The following is a 16,164-nucleotide window of genomic DNA, read 5'->3' on the forward strand; positions in this document are numbered from 1 at the left end:
TCAAAACAGTCAAGATTTCCTTAAAAGGCAATATGTACGTGAGCAGGAGAACTGCAGTAAAACACGAAACACTGTTTTGCCTTACCATAAACTTACCATGTAAAAATGCTCCAATCGAATGCCATAGACTATCTGTAAGGCCCTCATGTAGATCATATACAAGACTTCAGGCTGCAACGGAAAGGAACTTTCAATACCCTTGACGCATGACTCCAGCACTACATCACTACCACCACTATCCAATGCTATAGTCAGTAAACACAGAGAAAAGGGTGACAACTGTTCCATCTCCTTGAAATGTTTCACAATTTTCCAGATTTTAAAATACCTTATGATTCATGTCAGTTGTTCCAAGTGCCAAAAGTAGACAAGAAGACAGCTGCTTAAGAACAAACATACTCTTCTAAATCAAATTCAAGCCACCCCCACCCCAGGCAATGGAGGAAGTTAGTTCATCTTTCAGATCTGCTGGTTGCCAGGAATGTGGCAGATGTGTCCCAACACTGAGAATATATTTCTTGAAAAAGATCATGAGAAATCTTGTTGCTACCTTAGACATTAAGATTTTCTTGGATGTGAAGTTTAAGAGACAACTTAAAACAAGTGGGATAAACTCAATGAGGAAATACAGAAGTTTAAAAACCTTATTGTATGAGCAGAAAAGTGAGAAATATAGAGAAAATATTGCACCTTTTCAAAAAGTTAACTTTACTTAGTTTAAAGGCACATCATTTACTCTGAGCTGACTCCCCTCATTTTAAAGAATTAAAGGATACTGACATTAGACAGTCTGAGTTCCATGTCATGGAACCAGGCTTCCCTATGTTGTCACTGCAAGGTAACACCAAGACTGGAAAAGGACTCTGGATGCTCTGTGACACACACACAGTCCATTTCAGCATTTAATAACCATGTGAGGAATGATGCCCATCAAAGCAAGGCAACTCTCTCTTGGGGCATAAAGCAAGAAGATTAATCTGTAAGATTCCAAGGGGATAATTTCAAGCATTTTCTATGGTGGGAAACCACTAGGAATAAGTTCCCCTAAGCCCTGCCAATACATTAAATCCATGTACCACACTTCAACAGCAATAAAAAAAACTTAATATCCTTTAATATATCTATGATTTAAAAGCGGCTGTCTTTTTTTAAAGAAAACAATCATATTAAAAAAGTGAATTCCTAATGGGAGGGCAGAAATCATCTCACATACAAATTTAATGTTATTTAAAATTACATAGCTGAAATCTTTCTCTGTATTAAAACTGACAACATGACATTGCATGGTGACTTACTTGTTCTCTAACACCAATACCTACTTCAAACATCAAGACATTTTACCTTTGGATTTGGATAAAGGTCATTCTTGGAGAGGTTTTTTCCATCCGCTCCTGTTAAGAACTTATTGCGAATATGAACCACAATCTCAGCAACTTTATATCTGGGAAAAGACAAAGTTTCCATCTTGGGACTTGTAGTCTGAAAGAAGGGGGGAAAAAAAAAGATCAGAAATACAATCAGTAGTTCTCATTGTCTGGAACTTGATAATCAATAAGAACAAAACAAGTCAAGTTGAACTAGTGACACTAGCACTATCATCAAATATTTAATAAGATAAAGACAAGATGTATATCCTAAAATAAAATTCTACCAAGCACAGTCATTTTCTGCTAATTTTCCTAATGCTGTTCACTATTATCTTCCACATGGGAAAGAGGATTTTATTTGAACACACAACTGGGAAATCATGTGTTTCCTTTTTCACATTTGAGGGGCCAGACAGAGGTTTTGCATAGCATAAGGTACCATCATTAGAAGCTATATATAAGGGATGATAACACACGGAAGGAAAAAAATATCATATTCTGATTCAAAATTCTATTCATTACATACATAATGAGACGACTATTAAAGTTTAAGATGCAAGAGGAAAAAAAATCAGTAAAAACAGATGCAGAAATTCCTAAGCAAGAACTTAGGAACAAAAACCCCTTTTCCCTAATGTGTTCCTATGGTGAGTTGGTCCTGTGCCCCCCTAAAGCAGCAGTTCTCACAGTTCTGTACCCCCTGCTCTTGTAGGCTCATTTGCTTGGAGACATTTGGTTGTCAGGCCAGGAGTAGCAATGCTGCTGGAATCTAGTCAGTGGTGGTGGGAATGCCGCTAAACGTCCCACAACATCTATCTACAATGGCTCCTCACAACGAAGAATTATCCAAAATGCCCACAGGATAAGGTTAAGAAAGCCTGTCCTAGAACTTGCATTTAACCTTGTGGCTATGTACTGAGATTTCACTTACAGAACTCTGACGCTACCTGGAGAGTCCAATAAGCTAAGACTCATTTCTTTACCAAGAAGAAGAGGGGCCTTAACCTCTTGCTTAAATACTGGTTTAATTGCCCAAAGATCCCCTCTTTCCCACGATGTCCCAGGGAAGAAGCCAATGTGGAGACCCAATGTGAACATACTCAACTTTGCAGATATGCTGATATTCTGAAATGGCCACAATTCTGGAAATCTTGTTTTCTTTTTCAGGTTCCTAATGTTTCTTAGAACATTAGGGTTAAAAAGAAGCACTGGCAACTAGCCTAACTAAAGCTATTTTAAAAGATGATTATAAATTACTGCCTAGTTCCATATAAACCCTTGAAAGCATCACAGTAGTCACTCTCAAGTAGACTCCTTTCCAAATTAAGGAAGTTTTCCAATAACCATGTTTTTACACTCCATATTTCCTCATACTGAAAGGAGGCTCAATCCCTTACACCAGCCTGAGAGGCACCAGGGAACTTAGACTAGCATGCTTCTGATCAACACAGCCTAGCTAAACCTACATATGTGTATTTGCTGCCTTTTGTCCCACTCTGCCTCCTATTAAAAAAAAGATGGAGGTTGGAGACAGAAAGGTCTTCAGCCCTTTCTTGAAGCTGGCTTTGAATAAACCTTTTCCTGCAAAGGAGCCAGAGTTTGGGGGAGCCAGAGCAGTAAACCTATTCATTCCATACCACAACTGTCCATCAAGGCAACTTTTTCCACTTCAGAGTGGCTCTCACAGTTAAATAACTCTTCCTCATGCTGTACTGTTTGTTGTGGAATTTTGTTCATTGCCTTGATTTCTAGTTACCACAACTTCACAGAATGTATCAATCCCTGTTTAAATGACAGTTCTTTCAAAAAATGTGAAGATGGTCATTGGGTTTCTGCTAAGCCCTCTTATTCTAGAATAATTTCTTTACCTAAGAGCAAGCCCTTCCATCTGTGAGAGGGAAAAAAGCAAACTTTCCCCTAGCTCAACAGCAATCAACACTGAAGGTTCATGACAAGACTGAGATGAGTGGTGCCTGCACACACTAAGCAAGCCATCAGTTGTGCATGTGGCGCCAGCTAGGTGTTCACTAGCTACATTCATACTATCTACCGGATAGATTCAGATCCCATAGGCTAAGGGCTCAGACTATCTCCTCAGCCCACATGCCAATCAGAAATCCCAGATCATTTCACCTGTGCTTCTGACCAACCTGCTATTTATTGGAGTTCACACCATCTCCTTTTTGGGTTCACTTAATTTGCTGGACAAACTCACAGAACTCAGGGAACACTTATGTAACAGGGACTTAGGCTGCTTTTGCTAAAAGCAGTGACTTCACTTAGGTCTGGAGATGCCCCATGGATAACTAAAAGCAGGATAAAGTTTGGCATCTCTGCCTTCATTTTGTACCTGTCTCCTTTGTCACCTTAAACTCTAACCTGCTCAGGTAGGTATGCAAATCATTTAAGAAATATTTACCTAAAAGTTAGTAATACAAGCTTCATCAGCCCTAAATTCATCTCACCTGTCCCCTTTAAGACTGAGGCCAGATTTGCAGCATCCAGTTTCACACCCAGGAGTGGCACCTGGAAGTGCCCATACTTTGCCCTATATAGCAGACCCTATGTTACAGGCACATCACTCCAGGATGAGAGGGGTTCATCCTCCAGGCAGGAGCAATCATCTCATGGGAGCCAATCTGCCCCCTTCCAGGATCCCAGGTCTGACAGATAAACATTCTAAGCAACAAGTGGGAGTTGGACTTCAAGGAATAAGGACTTCATGAGAGCTCCTGTATAGAGCCAGGACTGAGAGAATGATAGGCCAGACCAGTTTGACCATGATGGTTTAATTATGCAGACCTCCTGCCCTGATTCCTCCTCTATTTAAACCTAAAGCTGCCTTCAAACTGAAAGACAGGGCTGAGATGTTGGATCTTAGCATAAGTCTTCCCAATGTAACCATATAAAGTTTTTTTCTGCTTTTCACCATTCCCATTTCTGTATGGTTTTGGGAATGAATGGCTGGACCTAGTTTGTTGGGATCCCAGAACATAGCTTAGGACTCCTGCAAAACATTTACTGGCTAATTATAAAGGAATATTACAAGTGATGGAACACCAGATGAAAGGACAGGTAGGGCAAGGTATGAGGGAAGGGGTTACAACCTCCAGGAATACTGGGGTTCACATCATCTGGATGGTCATCAGAAACTCTTCAAAACCAACCCTTCTGGGTTTTACATAAGTTTATTATATAGACATGATTGATTACATTACTGGACACTGGTGATCTGTTCATTCCCTGAGATTAGAGGTGGGGCTAAAAGTTCTAATTCTCTAAGCCTGCCTACGTTCTTCAGACGAAAGCCCATCCAGAAGCTACCTAGGGGATACCAGCCCTCAGTCAACCTCCAGCTCATAAAAGGTCACTTATCACTTTGAAGACTCCAAGGATTTTAAAATTTGTGTGCCAGGAACTCAGGATGAACACCAGAAGCATATTGTAAAATATTATACCCTCATACTTACCTTCCTCTAAAATATTATTTTGTCAGTGTCTTCCTAAAATATAATGCCCAAGCTTAACACAACACTCCAGATATGATTGGCCCAGGGCAGAGTATTAATAGTAAGGAGACTCCTTTGCTGGGCTACAAATGTAACACTCATTCACAAACATGTTTATGATGGATATTAAGAACATCCTCAGGGTGACCCCTTATATCAGCTGTATTTCCCCATGATCCTGCATAACTATTTGTAACTTAGGCAAGGGTTTGTATTTCCTACTATAGAATTTCACAACTGCACATTTCTATTTTAGAATGAAGATCACTTTACATAGACTCAGATCCTTCACATATTAGGTGTCTCTATTACCTTAACTGAGAGGGAAAGTAAAATTCCTATCCCAGGATATTTCTTTGACATTATTTCAAGCTGATTTGGCAGAGAAAATGCAGACTTCTTCAGACAAAGAAAAGGCTCTAAAAAGCTGTCCTTTTGTAAACAGTTTACAAAAGGACAGCTTTTTAGATAGATGTGGATAGTAAACATCGAAGTGGGTGGAGATATTTCTATGGTGGCTATTAAGGGCAAGATTTTATCAAATAGCAAGACAACTACCAGCCCTTGCTTGCTGTCACCTTCTCCCCTTGGGCTTCCAAAGCCTGCAGCCACCTCCCCTGCCCACCCTCAAGCCCAAGGCACTAAACCTTTGTTTAGCTTTTTATAAACCTCAACAGTCTAGCCCTTCTGTCTTAGGCACATAATAAGTTCTGGATTTTCCCCGCTTTCAACATTCTACTGTCAGTTTAAACTAGCAAGCCTTCAGAGGGAAAATAGACACTGAAAACTTCCCTACATATGCAATCCATACTTTCTGCTAAGTCATATATTTAAGAACCAATGATGAAAGATTACAGGTCACTCTTCCAAAACAAAGTAGATCTTAATTAGAGATTGTCACAATAGAAAGGTGGGTACGAAGTAACTTCATAGTCATTACCGCACATCCCTCTCCTCTGATGTCCTGTACACCCTGATGTCAGTTTAATGTTTGCAGAACGTCTCAGGTCTAACATCTGTACAAAAGTACTCAAATTACCTTTCCTATCACATCAAACTCAAATTGTTCTGCTGGGTTTCCAAAACCTTCCAAACCTGACGAACTTCCTCCCCGAGTTGGCCCCAGCCTCCCACGTCTCTGGGGAATCTCCTCCGCATTCAAACCGCCCTCCTCCCGCAGCACACTGGGCTCTGGTGCCCGCGACACAGACGTAGAGGGAAACCCGGGGCTGGACGGACCGGCCCCGGCCACCCGGCTCCTCACTCGCCCAAACTGCCCGACTTCAGACCGCCCCGGGCCGGTGGCTGAGCAAATCCCGACTCGAGACCCTCCACAGCAGCAAACGCTCGCGGCCGCCACCGCGGCGAACGACGGCTCCCTAAGTCCCGGACAGCCCGGCACCCGGCCAGCACCCGCCCGCCGGAGGCCAGCCCGCTCACCTACAGCGGCCGCCAAGGAAGGTCCCTCCCGCGGAACCGCGGCGGACGGCCTACCCCGCCGACGCCGACCGTTGCTCTTTCAAATCCGCCGCTCGCCGGAAGTACCTGTCCTTCCGGCGCCATCCCCGCCCCTTCCTGGGGACTGGTGGCCGACCAGGGCCAAAAGACCGCACGCTCGCGGAAGCCGGCCGGGAACCGGAGACTCGGCTCGAGTTTGACCCGAAGCGCTAAGGCGACGGCGGGAGGCGGGCGCCCCAGCCAAAGGAGAACCCAGGTCTAACAGGAAGGACGGCACCTGGTCGGAAATTCGACCCAGCCGTCATCTCGATGGGGCAGTTGAGGCGCTGCCTCGCCGGGGTGGAGACCCCAGGTCGATGAGCCAGCGGTCCGGCCGCGGGGTGCTGCCTCGGCATCTCCAGAAGCCCGGTGCCCAGGGAAGGGTCGGTCCCCGTGCCGTGAGCCCAGTGCTTGGGGCTCAAGTGTGGCGGGCCCAGCGCCCGGGGTCCAGGAGCAGCGGGTCCCGGTGCAGCGAGTCCAGGTGCAGGAACGCTCAGGTGTGGCGGGCCCAGCGCCGGGGTCCGGGAGCAGCGGGTCCAAGTGCAGGAGCTCTCAGGTCTGGTGGGCTCCAGTTCACGGAGTCCAGAAGCAGGAGTGCTCAAGTGTGGCAGGCCCAGATGCAGGGATGCAAGAGCAGCGGCCCCGAGTGCAGGGCCTCAGGTCGAGTGGGCCCAAACGTCAGGGGGGTCAGGTGTGAAGAGTTCAGATGCAGTGGATCCAAATTAGTGATTCCGAGTGTGGCAGACCCAGGTGCAGTGAGGGCCTGTGGCCTAGTGGAGCCCCATTTTCTGACAGATCCCCTGTTCATCTCCAACAGGCTCCGTTCTCCCTCCTCTAAACTGTCACAGCTTCACCTGCTGGGTGAGTTACCTTCTTCAAAGAAGGAGTCCCCCCCAAAATCTATTTTTATGAGGGCAAGTGTGGAAATATGCATTCAGTACAAGTTGTGATCTTTCAGCTGAAGACGTGTGGGCCTGTTATTAGAGGAAAAAGCAGTTTTACTGAGGTTTCCACACCAGTAGAACTTTGATCTGGCTACCCTGTGCAGCATTAGCAGGAAAGGCATGGTGTCCAGAGTTGAATGAGAATAATGGTACCCTAAATATGAGTTGTATTAGTATTAAAGTTACCTATGAAAAAGTTTATTCAAATGATCTTATTTACAAGGATGAATACAACTTTTTAAAATATGCTTACATGGTCTGTGAGGTGAAGGGTGAAGCAACAGAATTCTCAAGTTTTGTCATCACCTTAAAGACACTGCCAAAAATTAAATTCCAGTACCAGGATTATACTCAGCTTACAATGGGTTCACTCCCTCATAAACATGTTAAGTGGGAAGTGTGGTCCACACACCTAACCTAAGCAACATAGTGTGATGCCATTCTTCCCACCAGATCCTGTGGCTGATAGCTGAAGCTTGCTGCCCTGGGAACAAATCAAATTCAAGGTGTGGTTTCTATTGAATGAAAATATTTTTGCAACATTGTGAAGTCTAAACTCACAAGTGGAGCCTCTGTAAATTGGGAACATCTGTTTTTTCTCAGCATTCTATTTTTCTGCTCCTTTATACCTCATTCCAGTGTATATTCACTTCCATCTTCCTTGTCAGGTCTCCTTGTTATGCTCGAATTCAGGACCCCCAAAGACCACCAGAGACCCAAGATCAATGTAAGCAGCAAAGAGGTGTTTATTGCGAGCTAGCTCGCCCCAAGCCCAGGGTTTGCAGCATTTTTATACATTTTTTTTTGGAGAGGGCAGGGACTTCACATACATCATAGCAAATCATCACACACCGAGGGAAAATCAAATAACAACTCTAAACCATGATTAGCACATTCACTGGCGGGGAAAAAGTTGGGTAGGGGTGATTGGTCAGAACAAAAGGGGTATTGGTTTGAACTGATTGGTTTGAGCCAAGAGGGGTGTACGTGCTGAACTACATGGTTTCCCAATATGTTATCAACCACCATAAACTACTGGGAGGGTCATCTGGCATCCCAGGTATTTCCCTGTCTCATGCTGATTGGTGGCTGCTAGGGGGTTGCTATGGGTCCCCACCTAGCCTGACTGAGTCAGGGACACCTGGGGCAGCAGATCTCTCCTGTTATTTGTGGATAAACAACTCAGCAGGGTGGGAGTGTGCCTAGGAGTGCTCTGTGGGTTTTTCCAAGGACAAAGGTCATGTCCCTTTCTTGGACAGGCTTTGCTCTGAGGTCGAGGCTGGTTTCATTCCCCCCTTTGTCTGGAAACTTGGGAACCAATCATGGTTACTTCCCTTCCCAGTTTGGACTGTGTGATTTATCAGCATCTGAACTGCCTGTGTCTGAGACTGTTGACTTGGGTCCCTATCAAGCCCTAACCCTCAGTCTGCATACCAAGCTCAGTCTCCAACTTCAGTTCTGTCCTTGATTTTTAACAAGTCCTCAGTTTTTTATTTGATTTCTTACAAACTGATCCCCTTTCCAACCTCTTCAACTCTATTAGAAGGTCATCGTGATAGACCCAACCTGATCTTTTATTAAAATTGGGAGCCATCTTGCCACAAAGCCATGAAAAGCTAATTTCTGCTTTACTATAAATTACTGCAAATTCTGAACCTGCTTGGAATGCCTGCCCGTGCCTTGAACTCACCCCTGCCCTGCCTGGCTCTCTGACCAGATAGCAGCCCTCTCTGAAACTTTAGTGACACCTCATAAATATTGGCCTTCCCTGGCCAGACAACAACCCTCTCTGAGGCTCTAATGGTCTTCATAAATTCTGATGTTGGGGCCAGAAAAAAAAAATGTAAACTACCATTAGTGTGATGCTTGTCAGAGTTCTGTTATCTGTAACCCCCTTTTGTGTAACTTTCTGGGCTATAAAGCTGGGCTGTAGGAAAGGTGGGGCTGCTGTCTTGTTCCCGCCGTTTTGGGAGGGAAAGGCAGCCCGGCCAGTCGAAATAATAAGCTTGCTTTAATTTGATTTTAATTGGAGTCAGTGGTCTTTTCTTGCGTCCTGGTCTAACAATCGGAGTAATCTAAAAAATATTTTTTAAGCACTTAATACACATTGGTATCTGCAGTGCCTATTCCTTTTCTAATGTGAAATCCATATTTCCTTCCAGATTGTACTTTAAAGACTCATGACAAACCTTTAAAGGCTGAGCAGACCCTTGAGTGACAGGTGATACTGTTACCGCTGTTGACCAGTGACGCTGTTGACCAGTGACTGACGAGTCCTTGCTTCCCCAATGTTGAAGAAGGGGACCCAAGAGGTGGAATCCATTGAAGGGCAAATGTGTTCCCCTTTTTATTTTTTGGTGATGGAATGTAGGTGGGAAGGGTTGGGACACAGGTGGGCCAAAGAAGTAATCTGGGCGTTTCTGTGTCAAGTTTGCTGTTCATTAACATTTCTTTGGAATTGGCTATCTCCAAATCTGTTGGGGGCTGTTTCCTGGGCTTCATTAACATTCAGAGAGTTGCTCAGCTTTTCTGGAAATTCATTCTCAACATGGCCTCCATTTTAGATTTCACTTGATATTAGACCCGATTTACCTAACTACACTGACTACCTAATTTTAAATCTGGCTTCAATACTGGGTGAGACCTTGGCAACCTGCAAATGGGATGTCAGTGCAGGTGGCATTCCTGAATAATCAGCACTTCACTCAAGTCCCATCCCTAAGTGACAGGCTCCAAACAGTGTTTCTGCTTTGTTTTTGGCAGATCACTAAAGATGAAAACTGGATTAAATTGGTCTAATGTAGGAATAGGAATACCAAGACATAAAAAGCCTTGGTGGAGACAGGGACCACTCTTTGCTACCCTTTATCCACAGCTCAGCCTCAGTCCTAGGCACTAGGTGGATTCAATGCCTAGACTAATGGGGTACCATCTTCTGACTTAGGTTCCTTGAGGCAAACTCATTTGGGAGGTGACTGATGATTTAGCTTTATCAGACTAGCTCAGGATGCCTGCGAAGCATGCCCCTGGCTGTGTTCAGATGCATGTAACAAAGAGAGGTCTGAGGTCTACTCGGTGTGGTGGCACATTCCTGTAATCCCAGCAACTCTGCAGACTGAGAAAGGAGGATTACAATTTCCAGGCCAGCCAGGAAAACTTTGTGAGACTCTTTATCAAAAATAAAAAGGACTAGGGATATACTCAGTGGTAAAGCACCCCTGGGTTACCCAGTACCAAAAAATAAAAAAAGTTTATATTACACTGAAATGATAGGTTTGTGTCTGTCTCCACTACTGCACAGGCTAGTTCTTAATGACCTTTGATTGCCTAGTGTCTAACACTGTACCTGGTACATCCTGGGTATCTAGTCAGTGTTGCTGAACTGAACTACTACTCTTTTTTTTTTTTTTTACTTATTTTGCTATTGGAGATTGAACCCCAGGGCGCTCAACCACTGAGCTACATCCCCAGCTTTTTTTTTTATTTTTTATTATTTTTTAATTTTGAAACAGGATCTCACTAAGTTGCTGAGGCTGACCAAGGACCTGTGATCCTTCTGTTTCAGCCTCCAGAGTTGCTGGAATTGCAGGTGTGTGGGTGTAAATGTGGTGCCTCTAACAGGAGAAAGTCATAGTCGTGGCTTCAAAGAGATTCTGTTGTATATGTTGGTTCTTTTACTCCCCTCCCTCCGGCTTGTGCTTATGTTTCCTGTAAAAAATAAATAAATAAAGGATGACAAAGTATTTCTGTTTGTACAGACTTAAAATTGAAAAGTTGAACTATGGTTCTAAAGAGTGGGGTTTTGTAATGCTATCTGAGGTCATAGGAGTATTTTGACCATATCACGTTATTGATTGATTTGTAAATTCCATGGTGGCATCTTCAATGCCTTCACTAGACTCACTTATAGCAATCATGAATGATATTTATTAAAGCCTTAAAAATAATGGTTAACCATGAATTGTGGTCTGAAGTGAAATTATGAACACAATTTTTATTAGGGGCATTAGATGAACTCCTTGAAACTGCATTGTGAGGTATAGGTGAACATTTGTGAAAGCAAAGGACTGTCATAGATTTATGGCTGTCCAGCATTTCGCACTAGAGGAGACAGTGATATGCCCTCCTGTCAGCCGCATCACTGGCTTCACAGCATCACAGGTGACATTTAATAAGCAAAGCCCTTTATTTGCAAGTGTTATATTAGCCTTTGACACCTTAACTGTACTTAATTTTGAGTGGGTAGGTAAAAATGTCTAATGCTTTTTTATATTTTTTAATTAGTATTGTGTATGATTTTATACAAATGGTTGGGGCCACAGACATACTGAAAATACACAAATATTTAAATGGGAAATTGTAGTGACATTTTTGTTTGACCAGAACAGTCACTGGGTGGCACTGTTGTATTAATGTCAACCTTAGCCTTACACTGAAAATTTTGCATTTTTAAAATATAAACAGTGATGGACATTGAACACAATGTTTTAGATGAGAAAAAATATATATATTCTAATTTTATTGATCTTAAAACACACATTCAAAGTTCAGGCTCAAGAGGAAAAGTGTGGATTTAAGGTAGCTGTCTGCCTTTGCCGTCCTGTGTCTCTTGGCCTGTCTTTTACCCGGGCTCCTTTTCAGCAGTGGCTTGGGAATTTAGCCATTTATTTGTGATACACTAAACAGGATCTTTGCTAAGGACACAAATTGAATTTTCAGTTTGAAACCTGAAAATCCCTGACCTCACTAACCGTGGTGAGCTCCAAACCAGATGTCAGGAGGCGAGACACGCCATGTGCTGACCTCTCCACTGTCCTTCCTGACTTCCCCTCAAGGCTTGTGTTCTAGTGTACTTGGTGCAGAGAACCTTAGATTTCATGTTTTGTCAGGCTGTGATACGAAGAAAGCTACCACTTAAGAAGCAATGGAAGCAGCCCACGCAGGTCTTGACCTAGAGGGGCCTCAGGGAGGCAGGAACACAGAGGCACTAGGAAGGCAGCTTTGGAGATGTCACCAGGGAGAGGAGCCTGAAGCTTCCAGGTATCGGACAAAGCAGCTGCCTCCCTGATGGGACTAAGTGCTGGAGCAGAATAAGTCTGTGTTCAAAGTGAAAAGTCAAAAACAAAACAAAAAATCTCAGTTTTGAGACAGAGCCACCTGTGGACATTCAAGTCAGTATTCCAGAAGGACATGTGAGTCTAAAGGTCAAGACAGAGTCAGACCAAAGTGCATATGAGGCACCAAGTCAGCTGGTTAGTGAGAGTGGATGAGATCTTAGGATTGACATAGGGAAGACTGTCCACCTTACTTCAAAGCCAAACAAGCACCTGCAGGTGCATGCACGCACGCGCACACACACACACACACACACACTTAGAAACATCAGACAGGAAAAGAACGAGGAGCACATGCTTATAGATGCTGGAGGAGAGGCCTGTGGTTCCATAGGCAAGGGCGATGTGAAATGTGGCAGGGTCCCTCACCTTGAAGTTGATTAGAGTGTGGTATGCCATGTGATGGAACATGGTGCCACAGGGAAAGGAAAAGAATGAGACATGCTACGACTTGGAGATCCTTGAGCTGCCAAAACACGATGCCACAGACTTGGTAGCTGACATCATGGGAATATGTTTTGTACAGTTCTGGAGGTTGGAAGGTGCAAGGTCTGGTGCTGGAAGATCCTGTGTCTGGTGAGGACCTTGTTCTTGGTCTGCAGACAACCATCTTCTCATAGCCCACTTGGCAGTCTCCTACAAGAATCCCATCCCCGCAAGGGAGCACTGCCCTCCGGAGCTCGTGTCAACCTGGCTATTTCCCAAAGGCCCTCCCTCCCAATGACATTACTTTGGGGTCAGGGTTCCCATATGTGAATCTAGGGGAGACAAACATTCAGTCCATAACAGTAGATGAAACCTAAAATATTGTAAGTAAAAGATGCTGGATATACTGGGCTACATATTCTATGGATCCATTTTTATGAAATGGCCATAAAAGACTAATTTCCAGAGGCAACAAGCAGTGGCTGATTGGAGCTTGTGGGAACAGAGCAGTGAGGATCAGATTGATGGCAAATAGGCTTGGAAGAGAGTTTGGGAGGATGAAAAAGTTCTAAAACTGCCAAAAGGTGGAAACCTATCACAGCTGTATGCTTACTTATAGTGGATAAAGGCTGCAGTGTCTAAATCACACCTCAATAAAGCTTTATATTTTAAAAATATTTTTAAAAAACTGAGAAGTGGGAGAGGACAGGTCTCTGTGCAAGTCCAGCTTTGCATATCTAAATAGTTGCTCAGAGATTTGATTTCTTTCTCATCATCTGGCTTGAGCAACTCAGTTTTCAGGACAAGTTTATGGGAACTTAAATGCTTGATTCCCAGGAGGTCTTCTGGATTTTCTGGCGCACGTAGAGGAGAGACATCCAGATGACAGCTGTGTAGGTGTCATTTATGATGAAAACTGAAGAATTTGTTGAAACTTGATTTTGCAGGATAGATTTTTTAGCAGTTCCATTCCTTTTCCTCTTTGCTCTTTTCAATAGATACTCACTTTGCTTCCAGAGACCAGCCATAGGGCTGCCAGATACTTGTGAGCTCTAGGCAGAGAGGAACTGTGTTAGGAGTGTAGACAGTGGGCTGGGGGCAGGCACAATGGTACAGTCCCTGCCTCGTAGGCAGCAGAGCCTGGGTTCAATCCCCGAGAGCTGCAGGAAAATGTCCCTGAGGGACTGGAGGAAGCAACTGCAGGTCCGCACATACTGACTCCACACTCACCAAGTTTCAAGTAGCTGTATGCTGGTAAATTGCAACCTGAGTGTTTGGCAATATCAGTCTGCTTAGTTGATGTGTTCGAATCTATCTTCCCTAACAGACTTTTTGTGATGTCAATATAAATATTTCATTTATTCAATTCATTGAGGGGCCAAAAAAAATCATTCTGAAAAGGTGAGATGATCAAGTCAGTTTTACACTTGCAGATGGGTGATGAATTATGTTTCTATCTTCCAAATAACACCTGAGAATCAAAGCCAGACAGAGGCAACGGTAGACCAGAAGTCAGGAACCCATGAGGCTCTTTCCCAGTTTGTTTTTGACAACTGAGATTCTGGGCATTTGAAATTTTTGATTCTCTTTCTCTCCAGACATGGGATAGAGTCGGTGGCTCTGTAGGCATTGTCTGGTGTTGCTGTGATGAAAATCTAAGGAACAGAGGTTACAGCCAGTCTCAAGTGACACCGCTCCAGGCCCCAAGGATGCACAAGAGAAATGGCACTAACACTAAGAAGCCTCCCTGAGGAGAAGTCCCAAACCAGTCCCCACCAAGCCTCCCACTCTGGAGGACCTCATCCTTGAGCGCTCCTGCCCATCACTGAGAGGACCCCTCTCTGTGGCTTGTCTGGTTGAGGGAGCCTTCAGTGTGGCAGATCCTGCCTGAGCCTGTGCTCACCTAGGCAGAGCGGTGGGAAGCTAGTTCTCCCCTTGCTGCGCCACCCTGTCGCCTGGCTCCTGAGGCAGCACATCCCGGGCCTTGCGCTTCACCTTGCTCCTCGTGACACTGCCTTTCAGACCTTTCCCAGCCTTCCTCTCTAGAGAGTGTCTGACCTTCTTCTCAGGCCTGGTTGGAAATAGGCACCACCTTTCAATTTCACTCTTCCCGCAGGATTCCCTCACCCCACACAGACCAGCACAGGCAGACGGTCCCCGGGGGATCTCCATCCCACTTATCCACCAACAACCAGATTGATGTGGAAGTCTAGTGTGACTTGCCACAGGAGGAACTCTATTGTTACGTGAAATATGCTGATTTATTGTTTGGACCAAAAACCTTTGATGATCCCAACCTGAGATGGTGTTTCCTTCTCACACAGTCCAGGGTGTTTTCACCCCTACACCACCTATGTGTCACCCCTGCTGCCCGGGAGTCTTCACCCTACCTTTGCCAGCCCTGACAGGCTGAGGAGAGGGTGTGCTAACCAGGAGGGAGAGCTGGAGGCCAGAGATGGAGGCCAGCCTCTGATCTCCCATGTACTGCACACAGTGCCCTGAGCAGATACAGAGGAGCAGACAGCCCTCTCCAACGCCCACTGTTGGGTATCGGCCCTTCCCACGTGCAAGCACACTCACATGTTTTCTAGAGAAATCTAGAAACACAGTAAAACAGCACCTTTGGAGAGAAAAAACACGTGTCTTCCGACAGCAGCTTCCTTCGAGACTCCTTGGTCCTCTCCTGAGATACCCTGGGCCTCACCCCTTTCCAGGGGGTGCTGCTGGAGTAAGTGGGCACCCAGCAGGCCTACTGCCTGTAGTCTCAGGTCCTGGTTACCTCTTTCACTACCATCTATGTCACCTTGATTGAAACGTACCTGAGTGTGGCTGGGTTTGCCTTGACGGCAGTTCATGGTCACAGTTCCTAGCCGGGGAGCCACACGCTCCAGGGGTACAGGAAACACTCGCTGGACAGGAAGCAGCAGGAACAGAGGCAGCTGGCCCAGAGCCTGCACCCAGGTTTCCCAGGAGTTGGGTCCTTTGTACATTTCCAGGGCTGTGGGTGCTGAACTGCTAGGACTTGCCTGAGGGGGTTCATCAGAGAGGGTGTTGGCGAAACAGGCCACTAGGGTATGAGTTCTGGGTAGGTTTTTATCTCAAAGTTGAGTGTGCTGGACAATTTACTTTCTCTAGGAATTAGCTAGTTCTGAGAGGGATGGTCTCTTCTTGATCAAGGCCTCAAATGTGAGAGCATCAGCAATCTAGCAAATGAACTAGGGTGACATGCCATGGTCATACCTATGATCTCCTTGACTCTGGAGGCTGAGGCAGGAGGTCTCAAGTTCAAGGTCAATCTTGGCAACCT

General features: G+C 44.9%; 2 protein-coding genes across 4 annotated transcripts in view; one reads left to right on the forward strand and one right to left on the reverse strand.

The window, feature by feature from the left end:
- The window catches only part of NUF2 (NUF2 component of NDC80 kinetochore complex), a 29,051-nt gene extending 22,604 nt beyond the window's left edge, over positions 1 to 6,447 (reverse strand). The window contains exons 1-3 of one of the 2 annotated variants that reach the window (XM_081300567.1): positions 6,317 to 6,447; positions 1,342 to 1,479; positions 97 to 171 (exon numbers count right to left, since the gene is read on the reverse strand). In XM_081300567.1, coding sequence (XP_081156693.1) covers positions 97 to 171; positions 1,342 to 1,464 — 198 coding nt within the window. In that variant the 5' untranslated portion in view covers positions 1,465 to 1,479; positions 6,317 to 6,447. Of the gene's footprint in view, positions 1 to 96; positions 172 to 1,341; positions 1,480 to 6,316 lie in introns of those variants that run through there. The other variant, XM_081300568.1, reaches the window with a different exon arrangement.
- Positions 6,448 to 6,598: 151 nt separating this feature from the next.
- On the forward strand, positions 6,599 to 9,571 carry LOC308652602 (uncharacterized protein). 2 transcript variants are annotated; one of them, XM_081300569.1, is made up of 6 exons: positions 6,599 to 6,854; positions 6,930 to 7,033; positions 7,191 to 7,234; positions 7,771 to 7,823; positions 7,986 to 8,044; positions 9,480 to 9,571. In XM_081300569.1, the coding sequence occupies exons 1-6, from the start codon at positions 6,691 to 6,693 to the stop codon at positions 9,533 to 9,535; spliced, it is 480 nt and encodes a 159-aa protein (XP_081156695.1). In that variant the 5' UTR covers positions 6,599 to 6,690; the 3' UTR covers positions 9,536 to 9,571. The 2 variants fall into 2 exon arrangements, with proteins under 2 accessions (XP_081156695.1, XP_081156696.1); XM_081300570.1 differs by having other exon boundaries at positions 6,599 to 6,795; positions 6,871 to 7,033.
- Positions 9,572 to 16,164: the final 6,593 nt, after the last annotated feature.

The sequence above is a fragment of the Spermophilus citellus genome (genome assembly GCF_964194105.1).
Source record: "Spermophilus citellus genome assembly, chromosome: 6".
In the NCBI taxonomy this organism is placed as follows: Eukaryota; Metazoa; Chordata; class Mammalia; order Rodentia; family Sciuridae; genus Spermophilus; species Spermophilus citellus.

What these genes read in the sequence shown, in the direction of transcription:
- LOC308652602 (XM_081300569.1), top strand. Translation starts at nt 6,691, where the DNA reads ATGAGCCAGCGGTCCGGCCGCGGGGTGCTGCCTCGGCATCTCCAGAAG. An exon ending in CCCCGAGTGCAGGGCCTCAG is followed by an intron (nt 7,034 to 7,190) that starts GTCGAGTGGGCC and finishes CATCTCCAACAG; the next exon opens with GCTCCGTTCTCCCTCCTCTA. An exon ending in GTCACAGCTTCACCTGCTGG is followed by an intron (nt 7,235 to 7,770) that starts GTGAGTTACCTT and finishes TCTTCCCACCAG; the next exon opens with ATCCTGTGGCTGATAGCTGA.